Below are 15,079 nucleotides of genomic sequence, written 5' to 3' on the forward strand. Positions count from 1 at the left end.
GGGAGCAAGTGTTAATCCGTAGTCGGAAAGGGAGGGCAGCTTTGCAGGGAATTTGTCTTAAGGAAAGGATCTAAGACTTCTTCAATCGGAGCATATGTTCATAGAGCAATAAAACGGAAAGATTTACAGTCCTCGCCCGGCCCCCAGCAGCCTCGCACCCTTTCAAGAATTACTTACGATGATTTATCACAACAACCCGAGCAATTGTCAAACTGATAAAATATCCCGAGCCCGGTGCCCAAGGAGCCCCGTTCTTGGGAGAGTAGTGGGATGAGGCGCGGGGGTGGGGTGGGGGGGAGGAAGAGGAGAGACTGGAGTCCAATCCGGAATTTTGCAATATTTTCCCCTCTGGATCTAAAAAGGAAAGTTGGGTGGTTAAGAAGTGGAGAGATAAAGGGGAAAGTAAATCCTCATTGAGAAAAATATTCGAGCGGTTCCTGATAAGAGCCAAATCTGTGCCTGAGTCACCAGTAAAACACATAAACATTTGTCATGTTTGAATAATTGAATTAATGTGTTATTGTTTGAATGTATAATTCATAACGGGGAAAACTTTGTCTCCGTCCTGCCAGAAAAAAAAAAAATCCACCAACACACGTATTTAAAGAAAAGGGGAAAAAAGGTGGGGGGAGACATCAACAACCCACGGAAGTCATAAAAAAACTACCAGGGAGGTATCTGAAACAGGATTCCTGAGAAGACCTCTAATAAAGGAATTCCAAAGCAAAAAAAACAAAACAAAACAAAAAAAACCCAGAAAATTCTCTTTCGCAGAGGAAAAGCTAGACTTGTCTGGAACTGAAAAGGTGCTTCTCTCCCAGACCTCCTTTGAAATGTTTAAGAAGAGCAGGGGATGGGTAGATAGATCGAAGAGAGGTGAAACACCGGGCCTACGGAGAACCAGCATTGCCTCCCAAAAGAAGGTTTTTTGTTTTGTTTTGTTTTGTTTTGTTTTTTTAATCTAAAATTATTTGTGGAGAGGATAAAGTCTCTTTTTCGCCAGACCCTTTCCCCTCTTGTCTTCTCATGCTTCTCCCAAATGGACTTTCTGTCTCCTAAAGATAGCCAGATCTCCATCACGAGAAATAAATGTTTTCTCCTTCATTTTATTCACTTCCCCCGTTATGGAAAATTGAGAGGAAAAGACAGAAAGAAGAGCAAAAAAAAAAAAAAAAAAAAAAAAAAAAAAAAAAAAAAAAAAAAAAAAAAAAAAAAAAAAAAAAAAAGATGCCTACCCTGAGTGAGGGAAGCATCAATGCCTAGATTTGGGTGGGTGGGGGGAGTAAGCAACTCGGAAATCATTATCTGTTGGTTAAAACCTGCCTTGGGTAAAATTTCAACTCGATTTTATAGCCTTCTATTATGACGCAAAGAAAAATTTACGACCCTCTCTTGAAAAGAGGTCCGGGGCCTTTTCTCACCGGTTTAAGAATAGGCAGCAGATGCCCTGACAGCGAGCATTGTTCCCAGTTACACCAGTAAATCTAAGCCCCATTTCAGCACACATGCAAACCCCACAGCCTTGCCATTTTCTTTACAACTCTTGCTATCGCCAAGCAAAACGTGCGCGTACACACACATGCACACATATAGAACCTCTGGCCGCTTTCAGCAATTTTTCATAAGTGCAAAGCTTTTCTGAATCAAAGGTCACTATATAAGCCTCTAACAACTTCTCACTGTCGTACAATTCCAAATCAGGAAGCCAAGGGAACTATTTGTCAACCCCCCTGACAGCTAAGTTCATTAAGGATTTAAATCCGAAGAAATAAAAGTAGTAAAATGTTTACATACCGAGCTGCTCTTTCTCGCCTGCTACAGAGGGTTAGGTGTGCAGAGAAAGAGTCCGCTCCCTCCCTTTGTATATTATATTCTTGGGATCTCTTCAGTTTTCAAGTCTGATAGAGTCCTTTGCTTGGCAGATTAATGACGAGTCCGTGTTTCTTAAGGGACGTGCTGAATTAATTATTTCGCAAATCACGTGGTCGGGACTTGTAGAAATCTATTCTTATCATCTTCCTTGCACTTTGAAAATTCTCCCCGTTATGAATGGCCCTCCCTAGGCTGCTGGTGATTTCCTACGATCGCCCAGTTCAGGGGAAAGGGCTGACAAACATGGCCGTTGGAGGCTGTGTGGAAGGTCTCTGCTGGGAAGGTCCTGGCTTACTGTACTGTACAGTGAGTGGTGTTTGCTGTTGATTCTGCTTTTCCTCCCCATTCTTTCCTTAACGACTAGTGGTGATATAATATACAGAATTTTATTGATGTATTGGTAGTAACAGGAGGAGCCATTAAACAGAAGACGGTCAAAGTATAATCATAAAATGTGTCTGAATATTTAAACTTATGTCTGTGCACTTATAAATACACATGTACACGCGTCTCTGCCGAGCTCTTCCATATATTAAGCACACATGTCTTATTTTATGCATTGTGCTCATTCCGTGTCTCGAGCAAGCACCATCTATTTTTGGACTCCTGCCTTGGCTACTCTTCAAGGAAAGACAAGTCAAATATGAAAAATACTCTCGATAAAAATAGCGCCCGCCACTTTTTATAGCAAGGGGTGTTTATTGTTGTCTATAGAGCTTCTATCACGGGAGAGACAGGGGGAGAAGGGGACTGGACTGGGCAGTCCCAGAAAAGTTTAAGCATCCCCAAATTTTTAGTTTAAGATGTTAAAGTAATTGATACAACCAGTCTGCTAATAGTGTAGGTTTGGGGGTGGGGGTTATTTTTGTGGGGGGGTTTTTCCACGATCTAGTCTCTTCCTTCTAGTTGTCAATTAACAGCTTGAACTCGATATCCATCTCAGAATGCAGTGCTCTGTGGGGCTCCAAGGTTCAAGAGGAAGGTGGGGGTGGAGAGGAGTACTTTTCTGACGGTAATCAGGTGGGAAACAAACTTGGAAACCAGTTCTTTAGTATGAGCTGGTCAACTATTTTTCCCAAAAGAAAATAATCAGACAATACCTGGGTAACTTATTCTGACCTAAGGCTCTTCCCCAGCAACAGCATTCCAGTCAAGGTGATTTGTCAGATAGTTTAAAAGTAGTCTGGTGAAAAAGACTGTTAGAGTAGGGCACCCCCCCAAAAAAAAAGGAGGGACTTTTTAAAGGTGTACTTTGGTACTCTGTTTTTTTTTTTTTAAACAAAACTAAGGTAAGTCCAGTTTGCTCCTCTACCCCCATTATTGCATCATTTGGGGGGACAACAAATAAGTAAACAAGTATGCAAATAAACAAGTAAACAAGCAAGCAAGCAAATGTTGAAACTTAATTTTCAAGACTTACAAAGACTGCTTCTGTCAAAGCAACAAACAGAATAGGTTTCTCTACACCTTTTATTATTTCAAATATATATGAACAAATTACATCAAAACTACAGGCAACAATTAGTATAAATAATACTTTAATCAGTGGCAGCAAAACCATTGGTAGATTCTATAAAAGCATCTTATGTGGACAGATATCATAGGTGTTGCTTGACGGTGTCATAACAAAAGACTGCAAATACATATTGGGATGTTTGAGGAGCAGTTTCTTCAAGAAAACATTCCTCTTTCACTTTCAGTCACAGAATCACCCCCACCAGAATTTAAAACAACAATAACAACAACATAAACAAACAAATAAAAAAAAAAAAACCACTTCTGGCTCATATTTTCTGGAACAAAATGGGAAAAAAAATAATAGCAAATGGGCCATAAAGCTCATTTTTTGTCGAGCTTCCCTTTCAGTAGGAACACAGATGGAAACTCTCTTCTTACTCACTTTGGCTGGAACCACAGAGGGTTTCCTGAGGCCACTGGCCTAGTGTGGGCCTCTTCCAGCAAGCCCAAATGGATCCTTGATCCCAAGATGAATTTAAGAGTTGGGTCTGCCCTCACATTCATTCACTATATATTAACATTTCAAAAGCCCATCACTCGAGCCATACAGGGAAAGTTGAGACTTATAAACAAAGGGGTTGTTTCTTTGATTAAGTTACTTTCCAGAGTATTAGCTCTAAGTAAGAGAAGGAGCCTTGGCTTTTTTCCAAGAAAACATACTTGTGTGCTTTCTCAGCCAGAGTAAGGGAGAGTTGAGTTAAGGAATTGTGACATTTGGTAGAAAGCTGGGTCTAAGTAACCTGAACTTCTAAGGGGGTGGGAGAATATCTCTGTGGCCGGACATCATGCAAAATAGACATTTCATTGAAAAGCTTGAAAACACGGATGTGAATTTCAGAGAGTAGTGAGAGCAATGCCCAATTTGCCTAAGGAAAAACCTTTACAAATGCTGCATCCAAATGGTCTCCATGTCAGAAAAGAGAGAGGGAGAGAGAGAAGGGTAGTTAGAGTCCAAAAGGTTAAGGGTTTAGAGGTCAGTCCTCCCGGCTGAAATACAGCTAATCGAATAGAAAATTTGTCCTCTGGATGAACCTGTTTCTGTAATTTAGCCGAACTTCAGTAAAATACCTTTTCAGCTTCTCAACGTGAAGGCGTCAGAAAAAAGACGTCTTTACTATGTATGAACTCAGTGCTTTTTGTCATAGAAACAATGATGCAAATAATGCAGGAATATCCATCTTTAATATCACGACATGTAGATATTCAAGAATTGCCATGTGCAAGTCTGAGAATCAGGCTCACCCCAAGGAAGAACAAAGAATTGTCTCCAGGATTAAATACAAAAGACCAAGTCTTGGAAAAAAAAAAACCAAAAACTTTAGAGGAACCTATTTTCAGCCAAAGAACTCAAATTAATTAATACCTGCTCCCAGCTTTGGGCATGAACCGTACTGAGAAGCAAACACATGCCTTGAACTGCCATTTTCTCCATTTAACCTATTTTTAAATTACCTATAGAGTTTTCCAAAATATCTGGAGAAATAACACAATTCTATGATCTCTCTTTATCTTAATTCTAATCCCTCCTCCACATTTTCTCCTTCCTTTCAAATCTGTAATAACTCAAATAACTTTATTTGGTGATTTTATTTTAGAAACCGAGAGAATTGAGGATGAATGTGTGTGTGTGTGTGTGTATAAAACATGAAAAGCTTGGTTTCTAACCAGTTTTGGAAGAACCTTTCCATTTTCCCAAGTACATTTAAAGGGTTAGTGTTTAAAACACGCGCGCGCGCACACACACACACACACACACACACACACACACACACAATTTCTTTTTAAATCCGCAAACCTCTCTTAACAGAGAAGTATAAGAAAAATGGCAATAAATCTTTCCCGTGGTTTGAGTATTTTTCATGTTATTCTCCTGCCGAACTCAAGGTGAGACAGATGACTTGAAAACGTTAAAAGGGTGCAGTAGATCACCCAAGACTAGGATATAAAAGATTCACTTCTATTTAGAAAAAAAAAAAAAAAAAAAAGGCATTTTCTCCCCTCCTGGAACTAACTTCCTTCTATTCTTGACCATTTGATTCAATTTGCTTGCCTTCTTATTTATTTGGAAAGCATTCCTCCAACCCCATCCCCAGCCCCAATATGTTTTCCAGATTTCTGGTAAGACAATACTTTGCTAAACAGACTGGTGTGCAAGGTGAATTGTGCGTTGGGAATCGAGTTAGAAGGTAAGAAGATCTCTACCATGGCACCGAAGAATGGGGTTGTTTTGTTTGGTTTCCCCACAATGAAAATGTTTGACCATTTGTTCCCTTTTTAAAAATCCCACAAAAGCGGTTGTGAGTAGAGCGAAGAACCAGTTGTGCAGTCTAAACACATTTTAAAGAAATTTACTTTGGGTCGATATATATCCCCCCCCCCTTTTTTTTTTCTCTTTATAAAAGGGTTAGGACATTTCTCCCACAGAGGATGGGGAGGAGGAAGAGAGTACTAAATGCCTGGTAAAGTGAGAAATCTAAGCCGTACAAATTCTGTATGATTTTCCATAAGAAGGAGCCTTGAGTTTCAGCTCCTCTGCTAAGGATTTTTGGCTTAATGCGCGTATTAATGTGTGTGTGTTCCTCTAATCGACAAATAAATAAATACGTAAACACAATCTGAAAATAAAATAACCCGTTTCCACTTCTTTCTTAGGTATTTCTTTGGGGGTTTCTGAACATGAGCGGGGGCTTTAAATCATAATCCGCCACAAGAGAGAAAACCCAAGAAGTTCACAAATCCTGTAACCAGCTGAAAGCCCTTTGCCCTGAACTCTCCTACATTCCATAAGCCCTGAAACTGCATAAGGTGGGGGATGAGGATAGTCAGAACATAAGACTGATACTGGCATAGAATCAAACCTTCACTTTAAAATTGAAAACCGAAAAGATGCAATTTCCATTGTTTAATGGAATGTGTTTAATGACTCGTCAGATTTTTATAGACTCAGTAGCTCCTTCGATATATAATTATATATACATACATACACACATATATAATTATATATCTCTATATAATTTTCCCCTAAACTTTCCACTTCCTGCCTGGAGAGTTTGGGGGTTGTGCTAGTATGAAGAATGCCAAGAAAGTCTGAAGTACCCTCAGCGAGTCCGCTTTGTACAGCACAGCACCTTAAAGCAAGCTGACAGCCTGGGGAGGCTTTGCTTGCTCCATGCAGGTTGTGTTTGGATCATGTCAGTTCTACACACAGCACAGTTCAGAAGCAAGGGATGAAACTGGGGGGAGGGATGGGAAAGATTGGAAGGGGGGGGGGGAGATTTCACCTCCTCTATAAAGTCGTCAAGTCAGTGTGATGGTCCTTGGACACGGGCTGTAAATGCTGGTTCGAGGCAGCCGAGGAAGACCTGCCCTTCGTATTGGGCAGTTTGTGGTCTTTTTTCCATTTCATCCTACGGTTCTGAAACCAGATCTTGATCTGGCGTTCAGAGAGACAGAGAGTGTGGGCTATTTCGATCCGACGACGCCTCGTCAGATACCTGTTAAAATGGAATTCCTTTTCCAGTTCTAGGACTTGCTGCCTTGTGTAGGCTGTTCTGGATCGCTTGGGCTCCCCTCCGGTGTAATTAGGGTTCACTGAAGGGGAACAAAAGAAATACACGTAAATGTAAGCTACATAAAAACAAGTTTAGTGCAGTTCAATCTGAGCTTACACTCCATTATGATTTTTAAACAATCCTCGGGCGCGCGCATAGACGGGCGCGTGCACACACAAGCTTGGGGTCATTAAATCCCCACCAAAAAACAAATAAACAAACCCAAACCCCAACAACAAAAAAACAATAATTATGAATGTTGGAATCTCTAAAATTTGTAAATTACACTCCTCCCCTTCCTTTCTTATATATTTTCCTTTTAAAAATGGAACACACCCCACCCACCCCACCTCCCCACCCCCAGATACAGCCAAGAAACCACATGGCCAACGGCCTATTTCCTCAGCTATAAAAATTTATGGGGAGAGTAATTGCGGCATCCATTTAACACACGCTCATGCACACACATACACACAAACACACATACACACATATTCGGACATAGTCCACAACTCCTAGCTGGATCTAGGGAAGCACTTGGGGGTAACAACCTTAGGGATGGTAAAACTGGGGTGGGAGGTGACAGAGCGACTGCAGTCAGAAGAGGAACCTTACCGGAATTTACATGCACTTTCTTCATCCAGGGGTACACCACAGCGGGTTGTTTGAGGGCCGTCCCGTTGGGAGGTTGCTTGAGGCTGGCCGGCTGGCTGCAGGCCCGGGAACTGGGAATTGGAGGCGGGGGACAATGCTCCCCTTGGCCCGGGTAGTGGCTCGCCGGGCCCGATGGCTCCTGTCCATGACCCCGCGGAGGCACCGTAGAGCCTTGGGCATTGCTACAGCTGAAGGGTTGCTCGCTGTAGTTTGACCGTGGGTAGACTCCCTGATGCTGGAAATCCGAACCCTGAGAGCCACTATAATAGTCTGAGCTCTGCTCAGCTAGGTAGCTATTCTGCAAATATTCCTCACAAGGAGGAAATTTGGGGTCCACATACTTAGAGTTCACCATATACGAACTCATGGCCATTAATTTCTGAAGGTAGAAAATACTAATTTTTCTCGTGTTGTCTTTTTTTCTCCTTCCATAGGGCCCTCCTACTTGCTGTCAACTGAATAAAGTTAGGGGGCCATGTGACCGCCCCAGCCAATAGCGAAGGAGGAAGTTTATCACCGGATTTGTGAGCATCTCATAATTTTCACAAATTTAACTAAATAATATACGTGTAATCAAGTGACTCCACTCTATGCATTTGGTCTTCCCAGCCAGATGTTAATATGGTAGGACGATTCATCACTCCAACCCTCATCTCCTTTGCCCCTCAGGTAATCCGAGCTTTTGTTTGAAACTGACTTTTCTAACCTTCCATGCCCTTTCCACTAATCCCCCAGAAATCATTCCCCGGCCCTTCGCGTTACAGTGGTAAATAAAACAACCAGTCAGAATATATAACTGTATGCTAAAGGGATTGAGTCTGGGAATGGGGGTGACATCAAGACATTGGGGAAAACGTGCAGAGGGAGAACTGGAAGAAAGACTCCACGCCCAAAGAAAAGCCATCAAACAGAAGGGGAATATGATGTACAATAGATGTGTCTTGGCTTTGTCTCTCCGGGGTCACCCAAAAGTTACCAGAATCTAGTTCGGTTGAATAAAATTAGGCAATCAGTAACTCCGAATGCACTTAGCAGGTCCCCATACAGAAATTCACACAGAAAGCAGGACAACTCTCGTTTGTGCTGCGAATTATCTCCCCCATCCCGCCCCTCCCCACTTCTTTACGATTGAAGTTACAAGCAGTTACATTGAAGACTGCGTAACACCATCCCAGGAAAGCATCCCAAATTTAATCATATAAACTTCCCGCATGCCCATCCGCCTGCCTTGAGAAGTGAATCCAAGCTGATACCTCCCGTGCTACTTTGCAGATAATCCAGGAGCTTAAAAAAAAAAAGTAGCCAGGAAAATTCTTCACATCTACCCTCTCAATTCTTTTTTAAGTGCCCTTTTTTAGAATTATTCATTTATCAAACTAGTTTTCAGATCGTCCAGACCTACCATGTGACTCAGTTTTACAATGACCAGATTTTTTAAGCTGATCTATAATTCACCAACATTAATCCATATTCTCCATGTCCTAAGGTATCAGTAAATAAGACGGAGCTAGTATGACTTGGATAAAATCTCCAATAAAGTAGCATGCATTTCATTTCGGATCCCCAGACATTTATAATTTTAACCATTTGCAGAAATGTGAAGTTTTTGCATCGACCATATATTCCCCTAGAATCGAATCTGTGACTATGTAAATACCACACAAATTCGGTTCTACAGGGTATATATAGACAACGTAATAACATTCTGTTATCATCTACCATGTAATCTGCCAGGATCACTGCATTTTTTTTTCTGATTCATCTTACTTTCTAAATCAAAACTATTCTATACTGACCAAAGCCTGCCATCCTTCATTGAAATTAGTCTGAAACTGACATTCAGGTAGTCTACAGTTTGCTGAAATACTCTTTAAGACTTAAGGACAATTTACAGCGACTAATTCAAATACCCTTCCTTCTCTGCCTGAGGAAAACCTGAGTGGGATTTAAAACCTTCATGGAGCTCTTCTAAGGAAAAAATGAAGAAAGAATAATAATAATAATATTAATAATGATGATCCATTCTGGAATTGACAGATTTTCCCCTACTCGTGGCCATCCGAATAATCTCCCTAAGTAACATTTTCAGAAAGAAAGCAGACACTATTTGGAGAGATAAGAGGAAACCGAGAAGCGCGTCCACCAGCCCCTTCCCCCTAGCTGAAGAAAAATTGGCTTGGAAGCTAAAGTTAGTTTTCAGAAAAACAAAACAAAACAAAATTGGTTCCGTTACCTTCTCGTCATTAGAGTGCCTTTCTTTTATCCTGTCCAACTTCAGGCAGTAAACCTAGGGTCGAATGCTTTGCTCAGGCAAATGTCCTTAGGTTTAGTGGGATAGCGTTTATGGTGAAGGGCAGGGCTAGGGGTCATTCGAAATCATTTACAAACATATCACAAAGTTTCATTATTTTTGCTTTGTCGACAGCAGCACACAAGAGTACAAAAGTTCATGAATTGCGCCTGCCCCAACTTCTCAGTGTTGTCCCGGGATCAATCCCTCAGCTCCGGTCGGGTTTTCAAGTAGGGAAAAAGGACATTCAGGAGGATGGATTTCAGAACAAGAAAGATGGCCCATCCTTGTTGAATTTTTTTCTATACAGGGTTATAAGCACGAGATTTTTCTTTCTCTTTTTCTTTTTTAAATCTTTGAAATATATAAAACACTGCCCTTGGATGGGAAAAGGGAGTAAGGGTTAGGTGCGAGAAGCAGTTACTTAGACTATTGCGCCTGTTCCTGCTTGGATGAAAACTGTCCTCCACCTACTCTCACCTCCCTGTATTTTTTTGTCTTTGTCAACTAAGTATATGACCTTAGAATCTCTTTGTTTTGCAGTTTTAGGGATTTAATGCTGATGATCCTTCTCTTCTGCTTAATGTTTCTGAAGAAGGCTCTCCCCCACTTCACTGAGCCAGTCTGATTTCTCTTAGGCAGCCCCCTCTTCCCCAATCTCCAAAATTAAATAGATTGTCTACATTTGACTCCTTTACTGGGCAACGAGGATTCTTGATCTCATCCAGAAAAACCGAGAGAGATGGACCCAATGGGCTAGGCAATAGGAGAAATCCGGTACATTTTCATATTTGTGAGACGCTGTGACCTGCATTTCACCTTACTGCACGACTTGCTCAGACAGGTCAAAGCCAGAGAGTTATTGATGAACAAAAGCGTTAAATAGTCACCTCCTGTTCAACTGCCCACACAAATGCTTTTGATCTAACAGGCTTTTTGTGCTAGTATTCATAATCGGTATGCTAAATGTAGATTTGGAAAAAGGGGGAAAGTGATTCAGAAACATAAGGGAAGCCCAAGCCTCATCTGCCAAGAGCATAATCTGCAGTTCAGCATGGAGGAAAGCAAGGAAAAGGTTACCTATGAAAGAGAATGTTAAACCACAGAGCAAAGAGAGTCATTTAATTTCATCAAGGACATCTTGTAAAACGGGAAAAATCAGGGAGCAGAATCTGCAGCGAAAGGATAAGCTTGGCGTGATGCTTGAAAACAACTCGATTATCAGGAAATCTGCCTTTCTGTGGGTTGTGAAAACGTTTGTATATTATACATTTACGTTGATATGTAATATATGTGTGTGTACATATATATACATATAATTTCTTTGTTCTATATCGTCAAGGATAGAAACTGTTTAATTAGAAAGATGGGTATCTGAGAAGAACTTATCTTTTGCAAACTTCATTTTCCTCTTAGACAAAAATTAGCAGGAATTTTATAATGAAATCTTAGGTTATCAAGACTGCATTCTCTTTCCTTTTCCTTAAAAATAGAAACAAAATCCTTAAACCTAATCTAAATGAAGATTTTCTAAAGAAGACCTAACTGGAGGCCTCAGAAATTCTGGTGATCTCGTGTGGAATAGCCAACTCCGGGGCGACCAAAATTACAGCACCTAAACCCTAACAGTGGTTGCCCCCATTCTTTCCTTACATTCTATTTGGTCCATTCATTTTTCTTAAAGCATTGGGAGTATCTTCAGTTGCTTTATGGAAACTGGATGGGCAGTCTAACAACATACCTGATAATAACAGCCACCCCGCCCCCTAGCATCCCAAAATGTCTATAAGCCATATTTATGAAAAGCCCATTAATATATTCCTTCCTCTGCAGATGTGTTTCTAAACCAGAAGAGCCCGACGAAAGAGTAATAGGGACTCTTTTAAAGGAAAAGAAAGGCAGTTGGGCGTAGGGTTAAAGGAGGAGTGGTCCGGTTGTTGTGAAAGTCTTATGATTTAATTCTGTGATTACAGTGTTCGCACAGGGAGGCGCTGCATCACTCTAGCATGTTAACAGGGTAACACTGTTAATTAGTTTCAAGCACTTATAAAGGAGTTTAAGATGCCACCTACCACCTGTGCTGGATAGTAAGTGCTTGGAAGAAAACTCAGTTGCAAGTTTCCATGTCATAGGTGATTGCTAAAGAGTCCAGTAACAACAGGTTCAAAGCAGCTCATGCTCCACGATTCAAGTTACCCTATTTACCCCAGTGCAGGAGAGGCAAGCTTCATTCCTCCTCCCGGATGTATTACTCTTCCAAAAGCATTTAACAGTTCACATTTTCTAGCAATTCAAACTTTGGTGAGGAGGTAGAAATAAAAGGGTACTTACAGTAGACGTCTTTCCATTGTTTCGAACCTGTTGCAATAAAAACGTGGGTTACTGTTAAATTCCATTAAAAAAAAAAAAAAAAAAAAAAAAGCAAGGTACTTTTTCAAGACTGTAGAGCAAAATAACAAAGGCCTATTAGGTGTCCTGCCCAAATAAAAGTATGTCTCCCACCCTTAGGCTTTCCGAAATATAGAGCACCTGAAAGTTTCCTTCCAAATCAGAACCTGCAGTCCCATTTGGGATACACTTGGTAAAACAGTCTGAATCCTCTTGGGCCCCTGAATCCCTCTCTGATTTTCCTGCACTGGCTCAAACTACTTGGAACAAGATTTCCCCACTGTAGTAGTAGGAAGCCATAGGGCCTTTGTGTTTTGCCTTCTGTGTTTCAGTTGGATCCATCGGTGGGCGTTCGTCTATTCCTGAGAAGGTAGATCCTATAATCTATCCCTTCCACCCTAATCTGAGTCTAGAAGCTGTTTTGTTTTCTTATCAATGCATTCAAGTTACTTTAAAATTTACTTTGCGATTTCTTTCAATGCTTGGAGACCCTTTGCTTCTCCATTTTCAGGCAGGAACTGTGTATGATCTGGGATCGAATGCCCAATCCTAGTTGAATTCAATGATAAATATCAAGTCAAAGGAAAATGAGAAGCCAATTCAAGGTGGAAGTGCAATCACTAGGTGTAAAAGAAAGTTGCATTGCTGTAAATTGATATATCTATACTTTTATCATAATACCATATCAGTTGACAGCATTGTTTGCTTGAGAATTCATAAGACCCAGAGCAATTGTCTCCATATAAAATGCCAAGCCGTTTTAAAATTGTATTCCACACAATAGTTTTTATCTCCTAAGCACCAAGAAATCTCAAGAGTTCCACATACACCTCAACTTGTTTTTACCCCATTTCTTTTCCCTCCCAGCATATTATAACCACTTTCCTATCTCAATTAGATGTACCGTACTACTAAGAAAAGAGACAGTAAACTCTTTCCTCCTAGTTAATCCTAATGAAGGGCTATTGACATGCTATCTTTGTATAAGTATGTGGAGAAAGACAGAAAAGACTAATTTCTTCTCTATTCGCTCATTCCGAGTTAGACTGATTTTGAATCAACTTGATTTGTGTTTCTTCCCAACTCCTCCCCTCCTCCCGCAGGATTAACAAACATCAGAGAAATTCTACAAAGTCTTTAGTTGTATCATAGGTAATCACGGACTTACTGTTCTTTCCCAGTGGATAGGGGAACCTGAGAGCAGAAATATCTCGTTCAGGATCAAGCCGAGTGCTCCTTGCTAACACTTTCCCTATTACTGCTTCCAGGAACCAAAGCATCTGCACTTGTATGCTCTTAAACTAATTTATGGTGGGAATTATATTTTGGCTTGTCAACTCTCAAGCCATAAAACAAAGTTTATTGGAATCACGTGCTTCTAAATAGCCACTCAGGACCTATCTCTGCGGAACCATAAATAACCTTCTGCTTTAAACTTTTATTCACTAAATAAAGGTTCACTGCAACTGTTCTATCAAATTTAAATAGTTCCAAATATTCAGGATGCATGGGAGGCCATATTCATATCAATACCCGGGTCTTTTCAAACAGCATCTTTTCAGAGAAGGTTGTTTAAGTTGAGAGATAGTGCTCCAAATTTTCAATTTGGGAAAAGGACTGTGGGCATTTCTTACGGTTCTTTCGCTGCGTTCGCTGTGAGTACCATCAACTCCTTTATTTAAATATGTTCTAGCTCTATAGTTTTAAAGGAAATAAAGATAGATAAGATACACCGCATGCTTCCTTAGCTTCTTCCCTGGAAGTTATTCAGCGTTTGGTTTGAGGATAGAGAGAGAGGTGGGGATTAGGGAAAGAGGAGGTGGGGAGAGAATCGGTTTGAATGAACACATTTACTGAACAATAATACTTCAGGATGGATGTAGTAAGAGGAGAAGGTCGTCACTAGTATGGGGATTTTTATGATTTGCTGAGTAAGAGTAAACCTGAATAAGAGACCAAACTGCTTAAACCAGAAAGGTTCTGGGTTGGTAAAGTGAGAAGTGGCTAAATAGCCCCAAGGAATCTCTGAGAACTGAACCTCTAAGGGTGGCTATAAAACAATAAAACAGTCTTGGTGTGAAGGCAACAGGGTGTGAGGAGGCAAATGAGAATTTCAAGGATTCTAAGCACAGGAAGTCGAATGTCCCAGCTCACTTGCCCCTGAGATCACTGGGCTTAGAACAGATTGGGAACAAAAACTAGGCACAAGGATCTTAGAGGAGAAGAGATCTCTGCCCAAAGGGCATAGCTTTGCTCGGGGAACTACTGAGTGACTCAGTAAGGAGGAAATCTCTATTCTCCTCGGAGACTCAAGATGTATTTTTGATCTGATAGCTCATCCAAAGGAGAATATTGAATTCTCTGCTGTTTGGAAAATAAACTCAGATCACTAGAAGGAATTAGAAAGAAAAAAGAGAAAATTCCCTTTCTCCTCCTCCATCCTACCTCAAAATAGGAGCAAGTTTGTGTTTCTATGAACTCTGTGGAAACCTGGGGTTTCATTTAGCCCATATAAATATAAATGAGTTGAAGCATCCATTTTTAAATCAATCTCTATATAAATGATAGATGTTTTGTGTACACATTTATATGTGCACACACACACATAATTCTAAAGCAAAGTAACTACTTCCATCAGCAATTCCTATCAAACTGATGAAAGCTGCTCTGGAAAAAGACATTTCTTTGTAAAAGATATCTTTGTATCTAAAATTTCCTCCCATTTTACATGCAATTTAAAACCCTTTCCTGATCTGACTTCCATTAAATAGAAATCATGGGACTTGTTGGCCTGAAAAATCACTAA

General features: G+C 40.5%; 1 protein-coding gene and 1 non-coding gene across 2 annotated transcripts in view; both read right to left on the minus strand.

Moving 5' to 3' along the window:
* HOXD4 (homeobox D4) overlaps positions 1–15,079 on the minus strand; it is a 31,701-nt gene that overhangs the window by 5,989 nt on the left and 10,633 nt on the right. Inside the window, exons 2-3 of the mRNA XM_012544838.3 lie at positions 7,557–12,243; positions 6,672–6,981 (exon numbers count right to left, since the gene is read on the minus strand). Coding sequence (XP_012400292.1) covers positions 6,677–6,981; positions 7,557–7,968 — 717 coding nt within the window. The 5' untranslated portion in view covers positions 7,969–12,243 and the 3' untranslated portion in view covers positions 6,672–6,676. The remainder of the gene's footprint in view (positions 1–6,671; positions 6,982–7,556; positions 12,244–15,079) is intronic.
* Positions 9,158–9,307, minus strand: MIR10B (microRNA mir-10b). The gene has a single exon (NR_105706.1). It is a non-coding gene; the product is annotated as a microRNA mir-10b (primary transcript).

The sequence above is a fragment of the Sarcophilus harrisii genome, chromosome 3 (assembly GCF_902635505.1).
Source record: "Sarcophilus harrisii chromosome 3, mSarHar1.11, whole genome shotgun sequence".
Taxonomy (NCBI): domain Eukaryota; kingdom Metazoa; phylum Chordata; class Mammalia; order Dasyuromorphia; family Dasyuridae; genus Sarcophilus; species Sarcophilus harrisii.